The following is a 12,854-nucleotide window of genomic DNA, read 5'->3' as shown; positions in this document are numbered from 1 at the left end:
TATCTATATGGAGTTTTTTTTTTAATTTAATTTTATTATGTTATGTTAATCACCATACATTACATCATTAGTTTTTGATGTAGTGTTCCATGATTCATTGTTTGTGTATAACACCCAGTGCTCCATGCAGAACGTGCCCTCTTTAATACCCATCACCAGGCTTACCCATCCCCCCACCCCCGCCCCTCTAGAACCCTCAGTTTGTTTCTCAGAGTCCATTGTCTCTCATGGTTCGTCTCCCCCTCTGATTTCCCACCCCCTTCATTATATGGAGTTTTAACTGAAATTTATGGACCCTAAGGTTTCCCTGAGGGCCTCGGACAGCTACAGGCTCTGAGATCAGGCCTGGTATTGTCTGCTTTGCAGATGGGGAGTTCTGCCTATGATTCTGATTGAAAACCTGTTACCATCAAATATAAAAAAGTGAAAGCCACAGTGTTAGTCAAAAATAAGTCAGGATGGTGTAACAAAAAGAACTTGGGTGTGCCCATGAAACCCTTTTGCAGAAACCTACTTGAAAAATAAAATCCAGCCAATTGAGAGATGAGTCAAAATTTAAAAATACAGGAATTAAAAAGCTGTGATAAAAAGAAATAGTGGTGGGCGCCTGGGTGGCTCAGTTGGTTAAGCGACTGCCTTCGGCTCAGGTCATGATCCTGGAGTCCCGGGATCGAGTCCCGCATCGGGCTCCCTGCTCAGCAGGGAGTCTGCTTCTCCCTCTGACCCCCCCCCCTCATGTGCTCTCTCTCTCTCTCTCTCAAATAAATAAATAAAATCTTAAAAAAAAAAAAAAGAAAGAAATAGTGGTAAGCATTGAGTCCAAATGAATCAATTTATAGAGATTGATATTAAAAGTCACAATATTGGGGCACCTGGGTGGCTCAGTTGGTTGAGCGACTGCTTTCGGCTCAGGTCATGATCCTGGAGTCCCGGGATCGAGTCCCGCGTCGGGCTCCCTGCTCAGCGGGGAGTCTGCTTCTCCCTCTGACCCTCCTCCCTCTCATGCTCTCTTTCATTCTCTCTCAAATAAATAAATAAAATTTAAAAAAAAAAATTAAAAAAAAAAGTCACAATATTTATGACTACCAAAAAATGTTATTGTTAGGAAAGTGGACAATATAAAGAAAACATATAAAATTGAGAAGTGAGGAGTAGAAGGGAATAGATTAACTTTATGATGTTATCATAATAGAGAGTTGGTCAATATCAATTAGAAATAAAATATTACAATTAAAAAATCATAATCACTTCAATCTTTTAATGCTTTTCATAACTATTTTTATTTTAAAGGAGTTTTTAGGAAATCTTTTTTATAAAAAAGAAACATTTATCTTATTTTTAAGTTTTTATTTAAATTATAGTTAACATACATACAATATTAGTTTCAGGTATACAATATAGTGATTCAACATATCCATAAAACACCCTGTGTTCATTGTAATAAGTGCACTCCTTAATCCCCATTACCTATTTCACCCATCCCCCTATCCACCTCCCCTCTGGTGACCATCAGTTTGTTCTCTAGAGTGAAGAGTCTGTTTCTTGGTTTGTCTCTCTCTCTGTTTTTTCCCTTTGCTCGTTTGTTTTGTTTCTTAAATTCCACATGAGTGAAATCATATGGTATTTGTCTTTCTCTCACTGACTTACTTAACATAATGTTCTCTGGTTCCATTCATGTCTTTGCAAATGGCATGATTTCATTCTTTTTATGGCTGAGTAATATTCTATTACATATATATGTATATATATACCACATCTTCTTTATCCATTTATCCATTGTTGGACACTTGGGCTATTTCCATAATTTGGCTATTGTAGATAATGCTGTTGTAAACATCAGGGTGCATGTATCCCTTTGAATTAGCATTTTTGTATTCTTTGAGTAAATACCTAGTAGTTCAATTGCTGAATCGTAGGGTAGTTCTATTTTTAACTTTTTGAGGAACCTCCATACTGTTCTCCAGTATGGCTGTACCACCAGTCTGTGTTCCCACCAGCAGAGCACGAGGGTTCCCCTAAGAAGAAATATTTAATCAAAGTTTCAACATTTCCTTCAATTTCACTTCATTTCTTTTCCTTCTATCAAATACAAATAAGATTAAGTTTGGTATTTGAGATTGTTATTTATGCAGTGTCTTTATGCTGATTTTTATAAGAGTATTTTAAAAATCATATTTTATCTTTTTATCCATCTACCATCCTGTGTATATAAATATAAATGAAAAGTTGACTAAGATGATTTTTAATAGTATTTTCCTTTTTCTGGGTAATAGGATTCAGGATAATTCTTTTAGCTCTTATATTTATACTTTTCTGCTTACTTTAAATTCTTTGTAACAGTCCCTATCAATTTTAGACAAAAAAAAATAATATAGTCTTGAAGATTTGAAGCACCTATCTCCAGATATTAGCAATGATTAATTCTAGGTGGTAGGAATATGAGTAGTTATCTTATTCTTTGTACTTTTCAATAGTTTTTAAAGATTTTATTTATTTATTTATTTGAGAGAGAGAGAGAGAGAGTGTGAGCAGGGGGAAGGGCAGAGGGAGAAGCAGACTCCCCACTGAGCAGGGAGATAGACATGGGGCTCCATCCCAGGACCCTGGGATCATGACCTGAGCCGAAGGCAGATGCTTAACTGACTGAGCCACCCGGGTGCCCCCAGTAGTTTTTAAATCCTCCCCACAAACAAACGAACAAACAAACCAAAAAAGGAGTGGAAAGACCATGGACTTTTGAATCAGCAAGTTATTCTCTGCTCCACTACCCACTAGCTGGGTAGGTAGGCTTCAGTTTTCTCACCTGTGAAATGGGTTACCATTGCCTGTTCTTGGGCTTGTTATGTGGATAGTGTGAGAGAAAGTAAAGAAGCTGTCTAGCACCATGCCTAACTCTTAGGTGCTCTGTGTTGGCTAATTCCATTCTTCCCCCCATTATATAGAGCTATATGGAGACTAGCAGGTATGTATCTTTATAATATGGCCCAGAGAACCTGGAAGCTGGCCCTCTGATTGCCTGGAATGGGTGAGGCCAGCCCTTCCTTGCCTATACTAAATTTATTCATCTGGATGAATGAGGAAGGCAACACCTCACCTGGAGCATTAGACATGAACGAATTTCCTTTCACTAGAGCTCATTTTAGTTAACTTTTTATTATAAAGATAATATTTTGTTGTGTTGAAAACTCAAATAGTTCAGAAGGATACCTGTTGTTACTAAGCCTTAGATATCCTAATGCTTATTTTTTGGTCCATAGTACATCTCTCAGGCTGCCTCTTTTACCCAGAGCCTGAATAAACATTCTATGTTCTGATTTTAGATGTGCAAAATACATATGTTTATTGAGCAGTCAGAACTCCTCATGGGGAGATAAACATAAAAAAATCAGTGTGATTTTTCTTCAATCACTTTCTTCAGTCACATTTGGTTGACATCTTTCCTGATATTTAATGACATTTCACAAGAAGACTTCAATCCTATATCCAGTTTAATGCCACCCTTCTTTCTCCATTTTAAATAAGGTTGGGGTGGGTAGGAGTTTGGGGTGCTTTCTTTCCAATTCTCTGTGTTCCTTGATCAAATAAGCCCAAAGATCAGCCAGTGCCCTGTATGCATAGTCTTGTAGCTAGGGAATGAGATGCCACATGTCCCTAGGAGTAAATCTCCTGGACCACACCCCCATGTTTGGATTTGGCTTAGGGCTGGGGAAGCTATACCAAGCACTCCTAAGGCAACAACTACCACCTCCAAAGACCCCTCTGTTTCTTTGTCTCTCTCTCTCTCTCTTCTAATTACATAGACTGTGGTAGCGGGATGGTCTTTGGGGGTAGCCCTGCTTGTTTAGACTCTTCTTTGTAAGCCCTTCAGAGGGAATGTCTGCTCCACCTTCAATTATTTGCTTCCCTTCTGGAACAACAGGGAAAGTTCCAGTCCACCTACAGATATATACACCTGTCTGGATCATGGGGGCTTACTGTTAGTAGGAAGACAATGGGGTTTCTGTACAGTGGTTCCCAAAGAGCTTTTGAATTGTGTTTACTAGTAAAATGAAACAAAGGGAAGGTATGAGGGAGGAGTCTGACCATAGAAGCTTATGCTTTTTAAAGTAAGGCATAGCTTTTGTTGTTTCCTAGAAATGGGACCACACCATACATACCATTCTGAGAGTTGCTTTTCTCAAAGATATCTGGAGCTCTTTCCAAGTTTCTAAGTGCATTACCTCATTCTTGGTTCAGCTGCAAAGAGAATTTTGGATCTACCGCTTGCTGAGTAGGGTATACTCAGAGCCATGTAGCAGCTTCTGGACCAACGACTTCATCGAGTGATCTAAGTTCTTTGCTTTTAGGGTAAGAGAGTGTCATTATGAGCACTTGACAGGGTGTCTTTTTAAAGTGTATTTTGCAGGGAGATGGCCCTTTGGGTTTGCTTTAGAGATAGGTCATGTGAAAGTTAAGTTTTCTTCTCTTCTGAATGAGGAGGCCAAATCATCAGTAAACTACATTTTGTTAAATTTGAAGCATGTTTCGTTTACTTTGTTGTTATGGAAATATGTTGAAATGACTGAAAAAAATCACTGGAAAAAGCGATAGTATTCAAAATCTGTGGGTTCAGGAAATAAAATAGAAAATATGCACAACTTTCTTGGTTGTTGTTGTTTTTGTTGATGATGATGATAATTGTTGATTTTTAAAAGAGAGAATGTACAACACTTAGCGTACAGCTTTGCATACATTAGGTAATCAGTAAATGGTAGCTACCAATATTCCAAAGATGTTTTTTATCTAGTTGGTGGCATGGGGTAAAACTGCAAACAAAGGAGTTGTTATAATGCAAGGCTGTGGAGTGTCATCTCTGTGGGGTTAGATGCTTGGATTTAAATCTTAGTTACATCACCCACTAGCTGTGTGATCATGAGCAAGTTGCTTAATCATTCCGTGCCTCTCTATTTTCATTTGCAGAACTGAGGCAATAATAGTATCTACATTAGAGGATTGTTGTGAAGATTAATTTATAATTTGAAAGAAACAAAACAAAAACTTTACCAGAATTCTTGACACACAGCAAGAACTCAGAAAGGATAAGTGCTATTGTTAATGGTTAATTATTACCAGTAGTTATGGACAAATTATTAGAGGAGTGTAAACATAGAATGTGATGCTTCATGAAGTTTCCAGCACTGGAAGTATTCAGCTGGAAAGTAGCTTAGTGAGATCGTGGGGATTCAGATATTGGGGGAAGGAAATATTAGGAAAGGACCATGCTCCTTCCTCCATTAGACAGGAAACACAGTATGATGGCTGCTTACATTGAAATCCTGACGCTGTCACTTATTAGCTGTGTAACCCTGGGAAAGTTACTTAACTTCTCTCTGCCTCAGGTAGGCCACTCTTGCAAAATGGCATAATTACAGTTCCTACCTCCTAGTTTGTACAAGGATTAAAAGACTTCATATATGATGAGTGCCTAGAATGGTACTTTATTCCAAACCTGAGATTCTTTCTCTCTGAAATCCATTCATTTCTCTCTGGTTTTTTTTTTTTTTTTTCTTCCCTCTCCTTCCTTTTCTCCTTCCTTTCTCTCTGTTTCTCAAAATAGGAGCCACTGTGGGCCTCTGTTGCTTTAGAATTTTCTTTAGGACCTGACCTTCAAGCTGGCTCATGACTATGAAGGGTGACTTTGCATTTTAACTTGTTTGTTTGGGGGTTTGCATGTATGTTTGTTGAGAACATGTTTCGACAACAATCTGTCAGCCCAGTAATGAGGGTTTGCTAATGAGGCTCCTGACAGACACTTTTTATTTACAAAGATGACAAATGCCACTACTTGTCTGTGCTTGAATCATTCCAAAGGCCAGTGGACTCATTATAGTCATCAATACTTGTTACACTGAGGCTCATTTTGTTCGAGGACTGTGTATAATTTGGACTTCTGTTAATTGAATCATTTTTTATGTTCTTGCAAAGGGAAGAACCTTTTAAAATTCCTATCCTTTTATCCATCTCTGAACTTACCTGTTTTGTAATGACTAACTTTTGCAAATCACATATTAGACACTATTTGCTGCTGTTAAAACTGCGGGTATTATTTTAGGATGTTTGCCGGACTCCCTTAGCCTTTCTATGTCTGTAAGGCGGAGGTTGAAACATGCACATGAACACAGGACCCAGGCAGGTAATGGAAATAAGTAAAGGGCTGGGTGGAGGCTGGTGAGTTGGAGGCACCTGCCCTGTCTGATGGGACCAGCTGCCCTTCACCATAAGCCAACTGTGACCACCATCCCCAGGCCTTCTATTTTTTCAAAAGGAGGAAATTCACATTGGTATGTGAAATCCCTGTCTTTTCAGATGCTTTTTGGAGATGTTGGCAACAAATTCAACAGATTGTTGAAGCCTAGTGGCTTCCAGACTTGTATCTGTACCTAAGGTCTAAAGCACTTTGCAGTAGTTTCTTTGCTAGTTAAAAACAAACAGAACAACAACAACAACAAAACCAGCAATAAACTTGTAGGAATAGATAAGAGACCTGTTTATTTTCTCTTTGCAGATTGGTATAGGGGATACCTCCTAAAGCACAAAATGTTACAGGTAAGGCCAATCTGTTTTTATTTGAAACAATGTTAGATGTCTTTACATGAGGCTTCAATCCCTTTGGGCAATTATCTCCCACTATAGCTCCCCAGCATTTTTGTCTCATTTCTTCTTCCTTGTGTCCTGTGCTTTCCCACCTCTACACATTGGCCCTTGCTGTGCCTCAACTCCCTTCCCCGTTAAGGCTAACCTCTGGAGCTCGACTTTTCCTATGCCAATTACATATGATTTCTCCCTTCCTTGACTCCCCATGGAATTGTGCATGTTTTATTTGCAATTTATCTTCTGCTGTCTTTCTCTGGAGTTGTGTGGGGGCATTCGACATTGCCTCACCTCATGGAGACAAGTCCAGTCTCTGCCCTTGGGGAGTTCACTTGTTCCAACTCCATATTACACCATGGTCTCCATGAGAGCAGCCACCTGTTTTACTGGTCTTATTGCTCACGGTGTCTAGTGCAGAAGCAGATGTCTCCAGTGTGCACCCTGGTTAATTTATGAAGGATTTCCAAATAATTGATAAGCTTCTCTTGTTAACTGAGCCAAGCTTAGGGGGCAAGGAAATAAGACACTTCTTCCTTCCTCCCTGACATGTTGATTAGGAGGCATGATCCTACTCTGCTCTCCAAAGAACAATAAAATAAATCCAGGGGAAAATAAGTCTCATATCAAGATAGCCCATATGCAACCAAGGATGCTGTTTTGCTTTAGGACCTGATGTTCCAGCTATGACTGAAGGGTGACTGCTTTCCTGGCCTTGGGCAGGACAGGGGAGAGACAGAGCACCTTGTCTCACTTAGAGTGAGTCTTTTATGCTCTCCTGTCTTGTCCATCTGGAAGGATGAGTGTCCACAATGGGACTGGAGCATCCTTGGGAATCTAGGGCTATTACGGGATCTAGAACAACCGGTGGAGAGCTGGTGAGAAGTAGAAATAAGAGAATGAATTATTCCTGTAAAGTTTGAGGGTTTTACCAGTCCATGTTTTTTGGGAAAAACCATGACGGCCTGGGTTCAGTTATTTCTGTAAGGATATGTCATTTTATTTTATTCTATCTTATTTTATTCCCAACAGGGCATTTTCCCTAAATCCTTTATCCACATCAAGGAAGTGACAGTGGAGAAAAGAAGGTATTTGTCATTCTTCACCAGACCGGACCCTCCCACAGCTCACAGATGTCTCTGTCCTATCTGCTTTGAAAGCCTGACTTGGCAGATGTGAATCAGCTGATCCCCCTTCTCCGTGCCCACGTTTGTGTGTCCCCTTTTCCTCATGCAATGGGATATCTAATCCACATTGATTCCGTTCAGATCTGATTCTGGGGGGTATTAGGAAGTTTGGAGAATCAAACTTTTCACCCAGCAGCTGCCTTTGAACTATATTAAAGTCGATTAATCCTGAATAATGAGCTGAAGGGCCCACCCCAATGAAGGAGGACATTAAAAAGGAAGTTCTTTGCATTTGCATAATGTAATTGGTGTGGCTATTGGAGGCTGTTTAGTCTCCTGCCAGCAAGGCCCCTCTCAGCAGCTGCAGCTTAATGCAAATTTGCCAACATTTTATCTTGTTAGCACCTGGGTCTCAATTTCACACAATTTTGTCTCCCACCTTAAATAGAAATATCGAGAACATCATTCCTGCAGAAATTCCTCTGGCACAAGAAGTGACAACGACACTTTGGGAATGGGGCAGCATCTGGAAACAGCTCTACGTGGTGAGACCCAGAACCCTGCTCCCTGGGATGGACGCTTCCTGAGGTCTTTGCTTTGGTTCAGATTTGGAATTTAGCCATTAGCAGGGCAGGCCAAGGTAGCTCCCGTGACATAGTAGGACAAACAGTATGAGTACATCGAGGTCTAGAGAAGTTAGGTAACTTTCTCAAAGCCACACAGTGAGCTTGTGACCCAGCCAATAATACATGGGGGTCTGATGTGATCCTTTGGTTTTAAAACGAGTGCAAAAATTTTTGTTAAAAAAATAAAGCTTCCTGTCATGAGACTCCACATTATAATAAACCCTGGGGATTTTGATTTGGTAGTCTGCTGACAATACCTGGAAAAACACCATTCTAATATATTAATTAACTTAATTAACTAATTAATGGCTATTGTCCTTAGGTCTATGAGGAAGCTTTGACCCTGGAAAAACAAAGAGCACATTTTGTATGTGTTTTCCCTGTATTGAAGCAAATCTAATTTTAAATCCTCCTTTGATGATTCTAAAGCTCCTCAATGAAAACAGTTAGCTAAGAAAACCATTAAGCTGAGAGTGAAAATGTCAACCAAGTCTTACTGCATCTCTGTTACAGCACTGTGCACACCTGCTGGTGTACACACGCTATTTGTAGACTTAAATTTTATGGTCATAAATGTCGACTCCCATGTGGATACTTCATAATATATGGTAATTGGCACATCCAATTCTATAAAAGTTTCCCAAAAGTTGTTAGGAAAGTTTCGGGGGAAAACAGTAACTTGAAGCTCAAGTGGTTTAAGTATTCATCTCTACTACCCCCTTTTTTTTTATTTGACAGAGAGAGAGATAGCGAGAGCAGGAACACAAGCAGGGGTAATGGGAGAGGGAGAAGCAGGCTTCCCGCCAAGCAGAGAGCCCGATGCGGGGCTCGATCCCAGGACCCTGGGATCATGACCTGAGCCGAAGGCAGACGCTTAACGACTGAGCCACCCAGGAGCCCTAACCCCCCCTTTTTTTTTTTTAAAGATTTTATTTATTTTTTGACAGAGAGAGAGAGACAGCGAGAGAGGGAACACAAGCAGGGGGAGTGGGAGAGGGAGAAGCCGGCTTCCCACTGAGCAGGGAGCCCGATGCGGGGCTCGATCCCAGGATCCTGGGATCATGACCTGAGCCGAAGGCAGACGCTTAACGACTGAGCCACCCAGGCGCCCCTCCACTACCCCTTTTTTAAACGTCACATACACCTACACCGTGGAAGCTTGGTGTCTTCCCTTAAGAAATCTTTGAATATCAAGTCCATCATGCCCTTTACCTTAGTGAAGAGAACTTTCAACCTCTGGTATTCCAGTATCACCTTCATGATTCTTGCCATGTCTGCATACCACCTGTATTATATTTGCTTAATACCTAAATTGGCTCCCTTTTTAGTAAACTTAAGTAATTCACGTAAGGAATTTTACAGCATGCCATGTCATTCCAACAACGATTTCCAATTCTCCAACACTATAATTCAATTCAATTCTAATGCTGACTCCCCAGAGTCAGTTTCAGATTCCATAAGGTTACGAACTCAAAACTACAAGATTGACCTCACTTCAGATGCCAGTTGCAAGTCTTGGGTCCCCAGGCTACCCGCACTTCTGTCCAAACTTAGTACAAATTCAGGGGTTCATCATTCCTCTCTACCTCCACCTCGGGTCTCCTAATTCCTTAGATCAATTCACAGAGCTCTGGAAAGAGCTATACTTATGATCACTGTTTTAGTATAAAGGCTACAATGCAGGGGTGCCTCAGTGGCTCAGTCAGTTAAGTGACTGCCTTCGGCTCAGGTCATGATCTCAGAGTCCTGGGATGGAGACTCATGTCTGGCTCCCCACTCAGTGGGGAGTCTGCTTCTCCCTCTTCCTCTGCCTTTCCCCCTGCTCATGCTCTCTCTCTTTCAAATAAATAAATAAAATCTTTAAAAAAAAAAAGCGTTTAGGGGCACCTGAGTGGCTCAGTCATTAAGCGTCTGCCTTCGGCTCAGGTCATGATCCCAGAGTCCTGGGATCGAGCCCCGCGTCAGGCTCCCTGCTCGGCGGGAAGCCTGCTTCTCCCTCTCCCACTCCCCCTGCTTGTGTTCCCTCTCTCGTTGTGTCTCTCTTTCAAATAAATAAAATCTTAAAAAATAAAAATAAAAAAAGTGTTAAAAAAAAAAGACTACGATGCAGGAACAGCCAAATGGAAGAGATACACAGGTAAGGGAAGTAGGGTGGGGTTGAGCACAGAGCTTCCATGCCTTCTCTCGGCATGCCGCTTTCCCTGCACATAGATATGTTCACTATCTGGGAAGCTCCTTAAACCTTGTTGATTGGAAGTTTTAATCAAAGTTTCATTACATAGGCATGATTGATGAAATCTTTGGACATTGGTGATTGAACTCCATCCCCAGCCTCTCTCCCTTCCTCGAAGGGGAAGGGGGTGATTGAACTCCATCCCCAGCCTCTCTCCCTTCCTGGAAGGGGAAAGGGGATGGGAGTGGGGCTGAAAGTTCCAACTCTCTAATCACATGGTAGATTCCTCTGGCATCCAGCTTCCCATCCAGAAGCTGTGGAGGGGGCCACCAAGAGTCATGTCATTAGCATAAACTCAGGTATGGTCAAAAGGAGCCCATTATGAATAAGAAAAGAGGCTCTTATCACTCAGGAAATTTCAAGGGCTTTAGGAGCTGTGTGCCAAGAACTGGGGACAAAGGACAAATACATATGTGTGTGTGTGTGTGTGTGTGTGTGTATGCTTTCCCAAATGGAAAGCCAAAAGTGCTTGGCATGATTAGAAGAACATTATTCAAATAAAAACAATGAAAACAAGGCAATGTTATTAAATGCTTGCTATAGTACCTGTCAAAAGCTCTGAGCTCAAGACCTCTCTCTCTTTGTTAAAAAAAGGAACTGACAAACGTGAAAGAGGGGTTAAAGACATATTACCATGAAGGGTGCCTGGGTGGCTCAGTCATTAAGCATCTGCCTTCAGCTCAGGTCATGATCCCAGGGTCCTGGGATTGAGCCCTGCATCGGGCTCCCTGCTCAGCCAGGAGCCTGCTTCTCCCTCTTCCACTCCCCCTGTTTGTGTTCCCTCTCTCGCTGTGTCTCTCTGTCAAATAAATAAATAAATAAAATCTTTAAAAAAAAGACATATTACCATGAAACTGCACCTTTCTCCTTCCTTTCTACAAGGATGGAAGGAGAATCACCATATGGGTCTGTGTTATTTAACATTGGGTCTTTGTATCACCAAAGCCATTGTGTCCCACAGGTTGTACACGTCACATGTGGGGGAATGCTGCCCTAGAAATAGGCCTTTATCACCAGAAAAATGGTCCTGGTTCCCAGCCTTAAAGAGCTTGAGCTCTGGGACCTGCGTTACAGCAGATATTCATGGCATTTCTGCTCAATGAGTATCTTTTCTGATGGCAGTCCAGAGATCACGCTTTCTTTAGCCAGAAGTGATTAGGATTATCACTTTCATTTCTGGAAGTCTCTGTGGCCCAGCGGGAGGAAATATGTGGATGATGGAGACTACCGCCCAATCCATTGATAGCTGGGTAGGGGCCAGGAGAGATGTCCATGTCATGACCCCTGAACATGCTTGATTGACTTTGACACAGTTTGCCACATAGATGCCAACACACCCTCGGTCCATGTGACTGTGCACTGTTTCCTGTCTTGTAGGCCAGCAAAAAGGAACGGTTCATGCAGGTGCAGTCCATGATGTATGACCTGATGGAGTGGCGGTCCCAGCTCCTCTCAGGAACTCTGCCCAAGGATGAGCTGAAGGAACTGAAGCAGAAAGTCACATCTAAAATTGACTATGGCAACAAGTAAGTCTCTCTTTTCTCAGAAAAAATGCTCTCTTCTCCTACCTAGCCCCCTTCTTCCCTGTCTCCCTCCAGAGAAACTTGGTTTCATTTTTAGATGCGTTGTTTGCCACTTTCTATTTGAGAGAAGGCTGTTACCAACTCGGTGCTTGTGTGCCTTTCTTATCACCCCCGTGGGACCTAGGGACATGCAAGCAGAGAGAGGGCTTGCTTATGCAGTGCTTATTACTGGGCTGAGAGATTTAGGACACTCATTTAACCTACTTCCGAGGGGCTGGGGAGCACAATCATGCTGGTTCACTTTTGGCTTAGTTGTCATTTTATTTCTGCACTTACAAAACTCTCCCTTAAATCCCAGTGTGAGACTTAATGTCCCTTCCCCCATCCTAAATTATCCAAGCCACATGCCATCAGCTAACTCATATGCATAGTTACAAAAGTGTTTCCTCAAAAGTGAAGAAGCAGAAAGTGTTTGGAGTTTGAATGCTTTTAAGTTAAAGAGAACATGAGACATCTTTTTGAGGCAGGACAACCCACTGATAATAATAGTAGTGATAATAATATTACAAGTAACACTTAATCCAAGCTTATTATGTATCAGGCTTGATGCTACATGTTTTACATTCAGTGTCTTATTTAATTCTTATAACTCTATGGGGCATGCAGTTTTATTGTCCACATTTGTTTTCAGATGAAGAAACTAAGGCCCTTAAAGAGG

The 12,854-nt window shown here is 41.3% G+C and overlaps 1 protein-coding gene across 1 annotated transcript in view; it reads left to right on the top strand.

Moving 5' to 3' along the window:
* The window catches only part of DOCK2 (dedicator of cytokinesis 2), a 419,219-nt gene that overhangs the window by 22,905 nt on the left and 383,460 nt on the right, over positions 1–12,854 (top strand). Inside the window, exons 3-6 of the mRNA XM_045901591.3 lie at positions 6,545–6,585; positions 7,660–7,715; positions 8,203–8,299; positions 11,991–12,139. Of these exons, the coding sequence (XP_045757547.1) occupies positions 6,545–6,585; positions 7,660–7,715; positions 8,203–8,299; positions 11,991–12,139 (343 nt within the window). The remainder of the gene's footprint in view (positions 1–6,544; positions 6,586–7,659; positions 7,716–8,202; positions 8,300–11,990; positions 12,140–12,854) is intronic.

Source organism: Mirounga angustirostris, unplaced genomic scaffold, assembly GCF_029215605.1.
Source record: "Mirounga angustirostris isolate CCGP_5_RB_7025 unplaced genomic scaffold, mMirAng1.0.hap1 SCAF_7, whole genome shotgun sequence".
In the NCBI taxonomy this organism is placed as follows: domain Eukaryota; kingdom Metazoa; phylum Chordata; class Mammalia; order Carnivora; family Phocidae; genus Mirounga; species Mirounga angustirostris.
The sequence above is the reverse complement of the archived record's forward strand: the minus strand, read 5'-3'. Positions and strand labels throughout refer to the sequence as shown.